At 43.0% G+C, this 15,972-nt stretch overlaps 1 protein-coding gene across 2 annotated transcripts in view; it reads left to right on the top strand.

The window, feature by feature from the left end:
* The window catches only part of efl1 (elongation factor like GTPase 1), a 319,698-nt gene that overhangs the window by 13,394 nt on the left and 290,332 nt on the right, over nt 1–15,972 (top strand). For both annotated transcript variants that reach the window (XM_063065850.1, XM_063065852.1), the window contains exon 3: nt 7,801–7,868. In XM_063065850.1, the coding sequence (XP_062921920.1) occupies nt 7,801–7,868 (68 nt within the window). The remainder of the gene's footprint in view (nt 1–7,800; nt 7,869–15,972) is intronic.

Here is a 15,972-nt window from a genome sequence, read left to right as displayed (position 1 = left end):
CCTATCAATGTCCCGCTGTAACCTCTGACAGCCCTCCACAGGATCCACAATGCCCCCCACCTTTGTTTCATCAGCAAATTTACTAACCCATTCCTCCACTTCTTCATCCAGATCATTTATAAAAATCACGAAGAGAAGAGGTCCCAGAACAGATCCCTGAGGCATACCCCTGGTCGCCGACCTCCTTTCAGAATATGACTGGTCTACAACCACTCCTAGCCTTTAGTGAGCGAGCTAGTTCTGGATCCACAAAGCAATGTCCCCTTGGATCCCATGCCTCCTTACTTTCTCCATAAGCCTGGCATGGGGTACCTTGTCAAATGCCTTGCTGAAATCCATATACACTACATCTACTGCTCTACCTTCATCAATGTGTTTAGTCACATCCTCAAAAAATTTAATTATGCTGGTAAGGCACGACCTGCCTTTGACAAAGCCATGCTGACTATTCCTAATCAAATTATGCCTCTCTAAATATTCATAAATCCTGCCTCTCAGGATCTTCTCCATCAACTTGCCAACTGCTGAAGTAAGACTCACTGGCCTGTAATTTCTTGGTATATCACTTGGCCTATAATTTCTTGGTATATCTCTACTCCTTTTCTTGAATAAGGGAACAACATCCGCAACCCTACGGAACCTCTCCCATCTACAAAGATCATCGACAGAGGCTCAGCAATCTCCTCCCTTGCCACCCACAGTAGCCTGGGGTATATCTCATCCAGTCCCTGTGACTTATCCAACTTGATGCTTTCCAAAAGCTTCAGCACATCCTCTTTCTTAATATCTATATGCTCAAGCTTTTCAGTCTGCTATAAGTCATCCCTACAATCACTAAGATCCTTTTCTGCAGTGAATACTGAAGCAAAGTATTCATTAACTACCTCTGCTCTCTCCTTTGGTTCCATACACACTTTTCCACTGTCACACTTGATTGGTCCTATTCTCTCACGCCTTATCCTCTTGCTTTTCACATACTTGTAGAATGCCTTGGGGTTTTCCTTAATCCTGTCTGCCAAGGCCTTCTCATGGCCCCTTCTGGCTCCCCTAATTTCGTTCTTAAGCTCCTTCCTGCTAGCCTTATAATCTTCTAGATCTCTATCATTACCTAGTTTTTTTGAACCTTTCCTAAGCTTTTCTGTTCTTCTTGACTAGATTTTCAACAGTCTTTGTACACCACAGTTCCTGTACCCTACTATACTCTCCCTGCCTCATTGGAACGTACCTATGCAGAACTCCATGCAAATATCCCCTAACATTTGCCACATTTCTGCCGTACATTTCCCTGAGAACATCTATTCCCAATTTTTGCTTCCGAGTTCTTGCCTGATAGCCTCATATTTCCTTTTACTCCAATGAAACGCTTTCCTAACTTGTCTGTTCCTGTCCCTCTCCAATACTATGGTAAAGGAGATAGAATTGTGATGACTATCTCCAAAATGCTCTCCCACTGAGAGACCTGACACCCGACCAGTTTCATTTCTCGATACCAGATCAAGTACAGCCTCTTCTCTTGTAGGCTTATCTGCATATTGTGTCAAGAAACCTTCCTGAACACATCTAACAAACTCAACCCCATCTAAACCCCTTGCTAAGGGAGATGCCAATTAATACTTGGGAATTTATAATCTCCCACCACGACCACCCTGTTATTATTACATCTTTCCAGAATCCGTCTCCCTATTTGCTCCTCGATGTCCCTGTTACTATTGGGTGGTCAATTAAAAACACCCAGTAGAGTTATTGACCCCTGCCTGTTCTTTACTTCCACCCACAGAGACGCAGTAGCCAATCCCTCCATGACTTTCTCCTTTTCTGCAGCCCTGACATTATCTCTGATCAGCAGTGCCACACCCCTACCTCTTTTGCATCCCTCCCTGTCCTTTCTGAAACATCTAAAGCCTGGCACTCGAAGTAACCATTCCTGCCCCTGAGCCACCCAAGTCTCTGTAATGGCCACAGCTTCACAGCTCCAAGTACTGATCCACGCTCTTAAGTTCATCTGCTTTGTTCATAATACTTGAATTAAAATAGACACATCTCAAACCATCGGTCTGAGCTCATCCCTTCTCTATAACCTGCCTATCCTCCATCTTGCACTGTCTACAAGCTTTCTCTATTTGTGAGCCAACCACCCATTCCTCTGTCTCTTCAGTTTGGTTTCTACCCCCCAGCAGTTCTAGTTTAAACTCTTCCCAATAACCACGACACATGGAACAGACTTGTCATGACGGTGCCCCGACGACTCCACCGGGAGTTAAGGGCGCTAGGCAAGGCAAGGCAACAACCTTAGCAAACCTCCCAGCCAGGATGTTGGTCCCCCTCGGATTCAAGTGCAATCTGTCCTTTTTGTACAGGTCACGCCTGCTCCAAAAGAGGTTCCAATGATGTAGAAATCTGAATCCCTGCCCCCTGTTCCAATCCCTTATCCACGCATTTATCCTCCAGCTCATTCTATTCCTATATTCAGTGTCACGTGGCACAGGCAGTAATCCCGAGATTACTACCTTTGAGGTCCTACTTCTCAACTTCCTTCCTAACTCCTTGTAGTCTGTTTTCAGGACCTCCTCCATTTTCCTACCTATGTCATTGGTACCCATATGTACCACAACGTTTAGCTGTTAAACTTCCCACTTCAGGGTATCGTGGACGCGATCAGAAACTTCCCTGGCAAACTACCATTCGTGTTTCTTTCCTCCGTCCACAGAATCGTCTGCCTGACCCCAAACTATAGAGTCTCCTATCACTGCCATCCTCCTTCTTTCCCTACCCTTCTGAGCCACAGGGCCAGACTCTGTGCCAGAGGCCCGGCCACTGTTGCCTCCCCCACATAGGTTGTCTCCCTCCAACAGTACTCAAACAGGAGTACTTATTGTTAAGGGTGACAGCCACAGGGGTACTGTCTAGTATCTGACTCTTGCCCTTCCCTCTCTGGACTGTTACCCACTTATCTGTCATCTGAGACCCCGATGTGATAACTTGCCTGTAGCTCCTCTCTATCACCTCCTCACTCTCACTGACCAGACAAGGGTCATGAGCTGAATTTCCAGTTCGCTAACGCGATCCCTAAGGAGCTGCAGCTCGACGCACCTAGCGCAGATGTGGCTGTCCGGGAGGCTGGGAGTCTCCTGGACATCCCACATCTGATACCCAGTACAGAACACCGGCCTCACACATGTCCTTCCTGTCTCTGTTCTACACAGGCAACCTACCTCGCCTCGACCCGTTATCGCCTAAGCCCTGTTGAGCCAAAGCCCTCCTATTCTGTCGCCCACTCTATAAAGCTGTCTTCTTTTTAAGTTCTTCTCTCTGTTCTAACTGGCTGACGTTCACGCACTTGCGCAGTCGTGCCTTGATCAAACAGCTGAAAAAATAACTGTCTCCCTTTAAACTCTTCTCGCTGTTCTAACTGGCTGACATCCACGCGCTTGCACAATTGTGCCTCGATCCTGTGTGAACATGGGATGACCAGATTTGCCAATTACTTTTCACTGATGATTTCCCAACAATGGTTTGACAATAGATTCTTTGTGTTTCTCTTTAGTGTAACATAAACTTGTGGCAGTTCCCCAACCTTTATGATAGCAAAGTTGCCGCTGAAACTGTGTCAAATAGGGCAGGATCAGTGACTAATTTTTATGTTATTTTATTACCTAATTAAGTACTTTAAAAGGTTTAAAATTCTTCTGTACTCTTGTTTTCTTTAAAAAATAATACTTGAAAGTGTTAATGGTATTGCTTATCAAGCTGTCAAATGTTTTACTGTGCTCTTTGTTAATAGGCTTGCTGAAGCTTCCCCACATGAAAGCATTGTGCCACAAATGCCCCAGCTTGTTCGTGTAAATTGACAGTAGGGGAATCCACAAAATGCTATAGTCATTATCCTTGACATGTGAACAGCCACATGAATGAGCAGGGAATGGAAAAGATATAAACCGCATACAAACAGTTGGGCAGTTTAAATTCACATTGCGGGCTGAAGTGCTTGTTCATGTGTGGTTTCTGTAGCTTCCATATCCATGCGAAAATGAGTGGTTTATTGCATTCTGTGAGTTTTGATTCAATTTCACAAAAGGCAGCAGGAATTGTGGAAATGCTAACATTGCTTATTTGATGTAAAATGCAATGGTCAATATTAAACTAAGACTATAGAATACAATGACATTTCTAGGTGACTTTTAAAATTGTACTAAGGATACATGCGTGGTGGCATATATTGATAACTACCTCATCTATTTTGTAGGGAGCTGGGATAATTGTTAGTGTTTAGTAAATTCAGTATTTTCACTTCTGATTTAAATATGGATCCTGAATATTATAGATCTAATTGTCACAATTTGCTGTTTGACTGTGGCTTATGTTCTGCATTGTGCATTCATTACTCTAGGTTGTGAGTGATTACATTTATGTATTTGATGTGAATTAATGAAATGCAATATTTGAAGACTTGCTGTATGTAGTTGTTACTGATAAGAGTGGCACTAAAACAAATCAAAATTGAGCACTAGAGTACATGAATTGTTATTTTGTTAAATTATTTGAAAGCGGTATACTTAAAATATGAAGTAAAACCAAATGAAATTGGAAATAATAGGAGCAGTTTTGGAAAGAGAAACAAAGTTACCATTTCAGTGTTTCATGAGAGCTGGGAATAGTTGGAAGCAAAGAGGTTTCAGGACATGGAAAGAAGAAAGAGAAGCGGGGAGAAGAGATCTATGGCAAGCTGTGATCGAGTGGCAGACAGAATGTGTTCAGTGACAAAGTTGGCAAGAAAACAAAACCAAAAATGTAGTTTGAATTTAGGAATTTTTAAAGAATTTAAAACATTTTAAATAAAACTTCATATTATCTGAAATTGGTCAACTCACTGTGGCTGGGAGAGAGGAGTGGAGGCTGCTCACGAGCAGAGGAGGCTGAAGTAGTCAGGCTGGCAGCTGAGTGTAAGGAAGCTGGCTGGAAGAACATTATCTACACTGTGGAGGTAGGAATCTCATAGAATTTTTTGAGGATGTAACTGGTAGAGTGGATAGGGGAGAACCAGTGGATGTGGTATATTTGGATTTTCAAAAGGCTTTTGACAAGGTCCCACACAGGAGATTAGTGTGCAAACTTAAAGCACACGGTATTGGGGGTAAGGTATTGATGTGGATAAAGAATTGGTTAGCAGACAGGAAGCAAAGAGTGGGAATAAACAGGACCTTTTCAGAATGGCAGGCAGTGACTAGTGGGGTACCGCAAGGCTCAGTGCTGGGACCCCAGTTGTTTACAATATATATTAATGACTTGGATGAGGGAATTAAATGCAGCATCTCCAAGTTTGCGGATGACACGAAGCTGGGTGGCAGTGTTAGCTGTGAGGAGGATGCTGGGAGGATGCGGGGTGACTTGGATGGGTTGGGTGAGTGGGCAAATTCATGGCAGATGCAATTTAATGTGGATAAATGTGAAGTTATCCACTTTGGTGGCAAAAATAGGAAAACAGATTGTTATCTGAATGGTGGCCGATTAGGAAGGGGGGAGGTGCAGCGAGACCTGGGTGTCATTATACACCAGTCATTGAGAGTGGGCATGCAGGTACAGCAGGCGGTGAGGGAGGCGAATGGTATGCTGGCATTTATAGCGAGAGGATTCGAGTACAGGAGCAGGGAGGTACTACTGCAGTTGTACAAGGCCTTGGTGAGACCACACCTGGAGTGTTGTGTGCAGTTTTGGTCCCCTAATCTGAGGAAAGACGTCTTTGCCATGGAGGGAGTACAAAGAAGGTTCACCAGATTGATTCCTGGGATGGCAGGACTTTCATATGAAGAAAGACTGGATGAATTGGGCTTGTACTCGTTGGAATTTGGGAGATTGGGGGGGGGGGTCTGATTGAAACGTATAAGATCCTAGGGGGATTGGACAGGCTGGATGCGGGAGGGTTGTTCCCGATGTTGGGGAGGTCCAGAGCGAGGGGTCACAGTTTGAGGATAGAGGGGAAGCCTTTTAGGACCGAGATTAGGAAAAACTTCTTCACACAGAGAGTGGTGGGTCTGTGGAGTTCTCTGCCGCAGGAGACTGTTGGGGCCGGTTCATTGGCTATATTTAAGAGGGAGTTAGATATGGCCCTTGTGGCTACGGGGGTCGGGGTGTGTGGAGGGAAGGCTGGGGCGGGGTTCTGAGTTGGATGATCAGCCATGATCATAATAAATGGCGGTGCAGGCTCGAAGGGCCGAATGGCCTACTCCTGCACCTATTTTCTATGTTTCTATGATATGGCAGTGATTGAAGCGAGGCTCAGGAGGCAGAAAAGGACAGCTTTTGTATGTGGCTGAGGAGGAAGGAGAGAAATTAAGAGGATGACTAACCCCATTGGAAACTGCAGGGGGTGGTAGGGAGACGTCCATGCCACTGTTCCGCATTAGGAGATGTACCAGGGCTAAGGGAGCGAAATATCTATGACCGGTGGTGCCCGACTGATGACTTAAGGGCACTGTTGGAGGTGCGGCAAGAAGCAATGCAGAGCAGAAAGCAGCATCTTACTGTAAATCTCACTGACTCACTTTCAAGGAGTCTTCATCTCATGTTCTCAACATTTATTGTTTATTTATTATTATTATTATTATTATTATTATTATTTTGTTGACTTTAGCACACTGGTTGAATGCCCAAGTTGGTGTGGTCTTTTGTTGATTCTATTATGGTTATTATTTCTTTGTAGATTTATTGTGTTCCCACAAAAATATGAATCTCAGGGTTGTATATGGTGACATATGTCCTTTGATAATAAATTTACTTTGAACTTTAATATTCAATCTAGAAGATCCTAGCATGTCCAATTGGAAGATGTAGTGCTTTTCGTTCAGCTTGTGTGGAGATTTATTGGAACAGTGTAGAAGTTAAAAGCACAGATTTGGAGTGGAAATGTGAGAGCAGATTGAAGTAACAAATAGCTGGAAGCTTGGAATTGAGTGTATACATAATGGAATTGAGCTTTTCTGTACAGCAATCACTCAATATGTGATCTTAATGTAGAAGAAACCGCATTTGCAAATATTGTAGCAAATAGTCAGTAGTAAATTGCAGCATCACTTGGAGGAAGTGTTTATGGCATTGCAAGGTTGGAAATGCAGAGATAAAAAGCAAGTATTTCATCTCCTGTAGTTGCCTAAGGAAAAGAATCAAGTGTTGGGTTTGGAAGAGTAAGCCAGGTTATCACAGAAGGAATCACCTTTTCAAGGGAAACAACAGGAATTCTGCAGATGCTGGAAATTCAAGCAACACACATCAAAGTTGCTGGTGAATGCAGCAGGCCAGGCAGCATCTGTAGGAAGAGGTGCAGTCGACGTTTCAGGCCGAGACCCGTCGTCAGGACTAACTGAAGGAAGTGTGAGACCTTTTCAAGGGAGAGGGCGAGGTGATGTAAAAATCTACATCGTTGAGTTCAATCCCCTACATGATCTCACACAACCTTTTGAAAATTTTATTTTCTTATTTCTCATCGTTTGTGTGCCATTGATATTTATTTAAGCTCTGGAATTATCTGCCTGAACGTGTTTTTTTTTAACCTATAAGCCACTCCTTAAGCCTTGCTTCATTGATCTAAATTTTGATTATCTGCCCTCATTTCAATTTTTAAATAAAAGTATTTGATTGCGCTCCTGTGAACTGATTTGGAGTACCTCCATTAAAGTATTTTATAAATGCATCTAATTGTTAGAAATAAGTGACTGATTAGAAGATTAGAAATATTTCTTTATTGTTATGTATAAATTATTATTTCAAATATGTTTTTGTTGCTAACATGTTCGTTTACACTTACAGGAAAAACCACGTTAGCGGACAGCCTTATTGCTAGCAATGGAATCATTTCTAATCGACTTGCAGGAAAGGTAAGCAGTTAGTTACATAGTTACATGAGGTGCTAATGTACATTTAAAAAAATGATTTTGTTGATAATGTACAAGCTTATTGTCAGGTAGATTGATTCCTCTAGTGCATTAATGGTACACCTGAATGCTGATTCACTTAAAAGTACTGTACAGAATTTTTAGCTGCCTAGATCTAGCAAGGCAGTGATTTTTCTTTATACGTCAGCTACAAACTGGAATTTTTTTTAGATTATGAGGACACTCAGTCCTCGTTTATTGTCATTTAGAAATGCATGCATTAAAAAATGATACAATTTTCCTCCAGAGTGATATCACAGAGACACAGGACAAACCAAGACTAAAACTGACAAAACCACATAATTATAAAATATAGTTACAACAGTGCAAAGTAATACCGTTATTTGATAAAGAGCAGACCATGGGCATGGTAAAAAAACAAAGTCTCAAGTCCTGATAGCCCCATCATCTCATGCAGACGATAGAAGGGAGAAACTCTCCCTGCCATGAACCTCCAAGCGCTGCAAACTTGCCGATACAGCACCATTGGAAGCACCCGACCGCAGTGGACTCTAAGTCCGTCCGAAAACTTTGAGCCTCCGACCAGCCCTCTGTCACTGAGCACTGAGCACCGAGCACCATCCTCTGCTGAGCACTTCGACTCCACCCCGGCTGCCGAGCAACAAGCAAAGCCCAGGACTTGGGGCTTTCCCCTCCGGAGATTCACAGTAGCAGCGGCAGGGAAGCAGGTATTTCAGAAGTTTCACCAGATGTTCCTCTGTGCTCTCACGTCTGTCTCCATCAAATCAGGATTGTGCACAGCACCCTACTTGACAGATAACAGGTATCACCACCGGAGTGGCCACTGCGAGCTGCATTGTGCCGCCATCTTCTCCTCCTGCTTTAGGTAGTGTGTAATGATATCACATTTTCTCTGCTTTTAAGTTGCTTCTGTTTGGCAATGTAAATAAAACATTTAGTTTTACCAGCACTGCAACTGAACAAGATTTATTTAGTTTCACACTTAATCTACCAGAAGACAGAAATCCAGTATCAATTCAGTTCATGGTTAAAGGAACTTGCTTTTATATTGTTGCTTTTGTATTTCAAATAATTGACTAGGAATGAAACGCAGGCTCTGTTGTAGAGAAAGCTGTAGGTGTTTTTCTTTCAGCAAGGTTACACATGCTTTACTGGATAATGGCTCGACAGTGTGTTTTAAAATTTTTGGTTGAGGAGTAAACATTGGCCAGAATACTGGAGTCTGCCTTTCTTTAAGTAGTGCCACAAGATCTGTTATATCTACCTGGCTCGCAAAGTATTGTCTTTTCAATTATCGGCTCCTATGTCAGAGCAGTATGGAATGAAATTTCAGTCTAGACTTTGTATTCAAGTTTTATATTGCTGCTGATGTACAGTAATATTAATTCATCTACCTCTGGAGTTGGGGGCTAACATGAGATTGGAGTGCAGGTAGACTATTTGGAGGGCTCCCATTTTCTGTAGAATCCATTGTGAAGGAACATCTACGTTGTTTTTGTGAGAAATCTGACCAGTCCTTAAAATGCTATAACTCAGTTATTGGCTTACAGTACCACTGTCTTAACTGTAGTACTCTTCAAAATTAAACCATGATGCAGCCCTTTTAGAACATTAGCAACATAATGATATCAGAGACTGGATGCATGAAACACTTCATGAATGATGATCTCAAAATTTTTGCTATATTGTGCAGAAGTATCTGAGTAATAGAAATGGACATTCCTGCAGTGGTAGTGAAAAACAATATTTGATTACTCACAACACACTGGACGAACTCAGCAGGTCGGGCAACATCCGTGGAAAAGATCAGTCGACATTCCGGGCCGGAACGTCGACCGATCTTTTCCACGGATGCTGCCTGACCTGCTGAGTTCCTCCAGCATGTTGTGAGTGATGCTTTGACCCCAGCATCTGCAGATTATTTTGTGTTTAATATTTGATTACTTCTAAGTAGTCAGTTTCTAGATATACTAAACACACTGCAAACATTCTTTGCTTAACCATCCTTACAGTTACCTTGGCTTGTAACTATCCAAGATAGAAGATCAATTAAGTCAGTGACGAGTCAAAGAGTCATAGAAATAAATAGCGAATTCATATCAAGAATATATATTGCAGTAATTTCTGTAGTTTCTAATAGTTTCAAGTATTTGAAGTCAATATTTGTCTTAGAGACAGAAGAGACTGCAGATGCCAGAAGCTGAAGCAAAGAAAAAATCTGCTGGAAGAACAGAATCAAGCTGCATCTGTGGAAGGGAAGGAATTGTCAATGTTTTGGTTCAAAACCCTGCATTGCGAATGGTGCAGCTGACATTTCTTTTCTCCTACAGATACTGCTTGACCCACTGAATTCAGATCGTTATTGGATGTTAGTATTTCTTGTCACTGGGCATAAAGCTTTTTACAAATTGCATTTCTTTTTAATCTAATGGTTGGTGTCAATATTTTCTCATTATGTTTTGTGCAGAGCATAACTATAATACAGAGCTATTAATTCAGCCTGTCCAAAAAGAACACTAGATATTTCCCATGGGAAATTGGCATAATTATGTTCTGAGGTCAGTTGGAGTCTGATTATTTTCCTTGGAAGTTTTTCTGAATTTTCAGCTATTCTCCTATTTCTTTATTTTCTCAATCAACTCTTCAATTGTGTTATATTAAAACCAACGGTGAGATAAACTGTGTGTGCTTTTCTGCAAAATTTTCCAGTTGGTTCTTTTATTTCATTGAAATTGTTATATCTATTGACTGATTAATACTGTCAAAATAGTTAACTGAATTGACAGTTAATGGCTGAAAGAAGATTATAGCTGGGAACTTAATGTCCAAGGATAAACACTGTATTGAAAGGACATGCAGGAAGGCAGAGAGAGTGGTGTGGTTCTTTCGGTAAAAAATGAAATTAAATTATTAGAAAGAGGTGACATAGGGTCAGAAGGTGTTGAATTGTTGTGGATAGAACTAAGGAACTGCGAGGGTAAAAAAGACACTGATGGCAGTTATATACAGACCCCCAAACAGTAGTAGGGATGTGGTCTACAGGTTACAACGTGAGATAGAAAATACATGCCAAAAGATCACCGTTACAATAGTGATGACGGACTTCAATATGCAGGTAGATTGGGGAAAATCAGGTTGATGCTGGATTCCAAGAGGGGGATTTTCTAGAATGCCTATGAGATGGCTTTTTAGAGCAGCTTGTGGTGGATCCCACGAGGTGATCAGCTATTGTGGTTTGGATGTTGTGCAATGGACTGGAATTGATTAGAGAGCTTAAGGTAAAAGAACTCTTAGGGGAAAGTGATCATAATATTAAATTCACACTGAAATTTGAGAAGAAGCTTAAGTCAGATATATCGGTATTGCAGTGGAGTAAAGGGAATTACAAAGCCATGAGAGAGGAGTTGGCCAAAATTGATTTGGAAAAGAACACTGGCAGGGATGATGACAAAGCAGCAATGGCTAGAATTTTTGGAAGCAATTCGGAAGGCACAGCATATATACATCCGAAAGAGGAAGAAGTATTCTGAAGGCAAGATGACACAACCATAGCTAACAAGGGAAGTCAAAGGCACAGTAAAAGCCAAAGAGAGGGCATATAATAGAGCAAAAATTATTGCAAAATTAGAGGATTGGGAAGCTTTTAAAACCAACAGAAGGCACCTGAAAAGGTAAAGATGGAATAAGAAAATAAGCTAGCCAATAATATTAAAGAGGATATCGAAAATTTCTTCAGATACATAAAATGTAAAAGGGAAGCGAGAGTGGATATTGGACCACTAGGAAATGATGCTGGTGAAGTAGTAATGGGGTACAGGAAATGGTGGACGAACTGAATAAGTATATTGTCTCAGTCTTCATGGTGGAAGACACTAGCAGTATGGTGGAAGTTCCAGGTGTCAGGAGTCATGAAGTGTGTGAAGTTACCAGTACTAGGGAGAGGATTCTTGGGGAAACTGAATGGACTGAAAGCAGATAAGTCACTTGGACTGGATGATGTTCACCCCAGGGTTCTGAAAGAGGTGGCTGAAGAGATTGTGGAAACATTTGTAATGATCTTCCAAGAATCACTAGATTCCGGAATGGTTCCAGAAGACTAGAAAATTGTAAATGTCACTCCACTCTTCAAGAAGGGAGTGAGGCAGTAGAAAGGAAACTATAAGCCAGTTAGTCTGACGTCAGTGGTTGGCAAGATGTTGGAGTCGATTGTTAAGGATGTAGTTTTGGGGTACTTGGAGGTACATGATAAAATGGCCATAGTCAGCATGGTTTCCTCAAGGGAAAATGTTGCCTGACGAATCTGTTGGAGTTTGTTGAGGAAATAACAAGCAGGATAGACAAAGGAGAATTGGTTGATGCTGTGTGCTTGGATTTTCAGAAAGCCTTTGACACAGTGCCACACATGAGGCTGCTGAAGATACGAACTCATGGTATTACAGGGGAAGATTCTAGCATGGATGACGCAGTGGCTGATTGGCAAGACACAAAGAGTGGGAATAAAGGGAGCCTTTTTTGGTTGGCTGCTGATGACTAGAGGTGTTCCACAGAAGTCTGTGTTGGTACCAGTTCTTTTTACGTTATATGTCAGTGATTCGGATGATGAAATTGATGGCTTTGTTGTAAAGTTTGCAAACGATACAAAGATTAGTGGAGGGGCAGGTAGTTTTGAGGAAGCAGAGAAGCGACAGAAGGACTTAGACATATTAGGAGAATGGATAAAGAAATGGCAGATGAATATAGTGTCGGGAAGAGTATGGTTCTGCACTTTGGTAGAAGAAGTGAAAGGGTTGATTATTTTCTAAATGGAGAGAAAATTTAAAAATCTGAGGTGCAAATGGATTTGGGAGTCCTTGATCATGATTCCCTGCAGGTTAATTTGCAGGTTGAGTCTGTGGTGAGGAAGGCAAATGCAATCTTAGCTCTCACTTCAAGAGGACTAGAATATAAAAGTAAGGATGAAATATTGAGACTTTATAAAGCAATGATGAGGCCTCACTTGGGAGTATTGTAAACAGTTTTGGGCCCTTTGTCTTAGAAAGGATGTGCTAAAATTGGAGAGGGTTCAAAGGAGGTTATTAAAAATGATTCCAGGATTAAATGGCTTGTCATATGAGGAGCGTTTGATGGCTCTGGGCTTGTATTCACTGGAATTCAGAAGAATGAGGGGACCTAATTAAAACCTATCAAGTGGTAAAAGGCCTTGATAGTGGCCTCATAGTTCCCTCACCCCGCACCTCCAGTTTCGACCTCCTACTCAAGATCCACAAACCTGCCTGTCCGGGGAGACCCATTGTTTCTGCTTGTTCCAGCCCATTGAAATTGTATCTGCATACCTCCACTCAGCTGTATCTTCCCTAGTTCAGTCCCTTCCTACCTACATCCGTGACACTTCACACGCTCTTGATCTTTTCAATGACTTCAAGTTCCCTGGCCCTCATCGTCTAATTTTACTATGTATGTCTAGTCCCTATACACCTCCATACCCCCCCCCCCCCAGGAAGGCCTCAAAGCTCTCCGTTTCTTTCTGATCACTAGACCCAACCAGATCCGCTCCACCAATACTGACCTCTGTTGGCGGAACTTGTCCTCTTGATAATTTCACCTTCGGCTGCTCCCACTTCCTTCAAACAAAAGGTGTAACCATGTGGTCTCGCTTGGGTCACAACAATGCCCGGCTGTTTGTCAGCTATGTGGAGCAGTCTATGTTCCAAGCCTACACAGGTTATCACTTCCCAACTTTACCTACACTACATTGAGTGCTGCTTTCTGCACCCATGCTGAGTTCGTCGACTTCATCAGCTTTGCCTCCAACTTCCATACTGCCTTCAAATTACCCGGACCATTTCTGACACCTTCTTCCCCTTTCTCGATCTCTCTGTCTCTGGAGACAGCTTATCTACTGATGTCTATTATAAACCCACTGATTCTCACAGCTACCTGGAATATACTTCTTCCCACCCTGTTACTTGTAAAAATGCCATCTCCTTCCCTCAATTCCTCTATCTCCAACACATCTGCTCTTTGGATCAGGCATTTCATTCCTGAACTAAGGAGAGGTCCTCCTTCTTTAAAGAAAGGGACTTCCTTTCCTCCACCATCAACACTGCCCTCAACCCCTTCTCTTCCATTTCAAGCTCATCTGCCCTCACCCCATCCTCCTGCCACCCCGCCAAGGATAGGGTTCTTCTTGTCCTCACCTACTACCCCACCAGCTTCTGCATCCAGCACATAATTCTCTGTAACTTCTGCCATCTCAAATGGGATCCGACCACCAAACACATCTTTTCCTCCCCCCCGCCCCAATTTAATGCTTTCTGTAAGGCTCCCTCCCTACGCCACTCCCTTGTACATTCATTCCTTCCCACTGATCTTCCTCTTGGCACTTAACCTTGCAAGTGAGACAAGTGCTACACCAGCCCCTACACCTCCTCCCTCACCACCATTCAGTGCCCCAAACAGTCCTTCCAGGTGAGGTGACACATCAGCTCTGAGTCTGTTGGGGTCATGTTCTGTGTCTGGTGCCTCCTGTATATCGTTGAGACCCGAAGTAGATTGAGAGACCACTTCGCTGAGCACCTACGCTCCATCTGCCAGAAAATATGGGATCTCCCAGTGGCGATCTATTTTAATTCCACTTCCCATTCCCATCCTGACATGTCAGTCCATGGTCTCCTCTAGTGTCGGGAGAATGCCATACTGAGGTTGGAGGAGCAACACCTTATATTCCGCTTGGGTCGCCTCCAACCTGATGGCGTGAACATCGATTTCTCGAACTTCCAGTAACGCCCCCCCCTTCATCATTCCCCATTCCCAGTTCCCTTTCTCACCATATCTCTTTAACCTCACCATATCTCTTTAACTGCCTATCACTTCCCCTTGGTGCTCCTCCCCCTTTTCTTTTCTCCGTGGCCTTCTTTCCTCTCATATTAGATTCTCCCTTCTCCAGCCCTGTATCTCGTTCACCAATCAATTTCCCAGCTCTTTACTTCACCGCCCCCAACTCCTTCTGGTTTCATCTATCACCTTCTGTTTCTTCCTCACCTCCCCCCACCTTCTAAATCTGACTCCGCATCTTTTTTTCCAGTCCTGATGTGAAGGGTCTCAGCTTGAAATGTTGACTACTCTTTTCCATAGATGCTGCCTGGCCTGCTGAGTTCCTCCAGCATTTTGTGTGTATTGCTTGGGTTTCCAGCATCTGCAGATTTTCTCGTTTGTGGATATGGAGAGGATGTTTCCTACGGTGGGGGCGTCTAAGACCAGAGGACACAGCCTTAGAATAGAGGGGTGTTCTTTCAAAATGGAGATGAGGAGGAGTTCTTTTGCCAGAGAGTGGTGAATCTGTTGAATTTGTTGCGGCTGTGGAGGTCAAGTCTTTATGTAAATTTATGTTTCCTTGGACACATCATGCGGAAAGATGAACTAGAAAAACTCATACTCTCTGGAAAGATTGAGGGGAGTAAACCTAGAGGAAGACCTCGGCTTATGTACATCAAAAGCATAGCCAGGTGGCTACACGTCGAGGAAATGGAAGTCATCCAAAAAAACGAAGGATAGATCTATATCAGCGGTCCCCAACCACCGGGCCGTGGACCGGTACCAGGCCACAAAGCGTACGCTACCGGGCTGCGAGTAAACGATATGATTTGGCAATAGGAGTCAGCTGCACTTTTCCTCATTCCTTGTCATGCCCACTGTTGAGCCATTACGCATGCGAGGTCATTACCTGCGCATCATCCATGTCAGTGCGGGAAGGAGATCAACCTCCCGTGCTTGCAAATGACGGCGGGCTGAAAAGTATGTTTGACATAACGGCTCTGCCAGTATTCTGGATCTCAAATTCAAGGCTAAATATCCTGAAATAGCCACGAAAGCACTGAAAACGTTGCTTCCATTTCCAACATATCTCTGCAATGAACGCAACGAAAACCAAATTGCGTAATAGACTGGATATAAGGAACCCCGTTCGAATATCGCTGTCTCCCATCGCCCCTCGATGGGACCATCTTGTTGCAGGGAAACAAGCATTCAGCCCAGGGCTCCCACTGATTCAGCGATATTGATGTGT

The sequence above is a fragment of the Mobula hypostoma genome, chromosome 13 (genome assembly GCF_963921235.1).
Source record: "Mobula hypostoma chromosome 13, sMobHyp1.1, whole genome shotgun sequence".
NCBI lineage: Eukaryota > Metazoa > Chordata > Chondrichthyes > Myliobatiformes > Myliobatidae > Mobula > Mobula hypostoma.
This window is presented reverse-complemented; position numbering and strand designations above follow the sequence as displayed.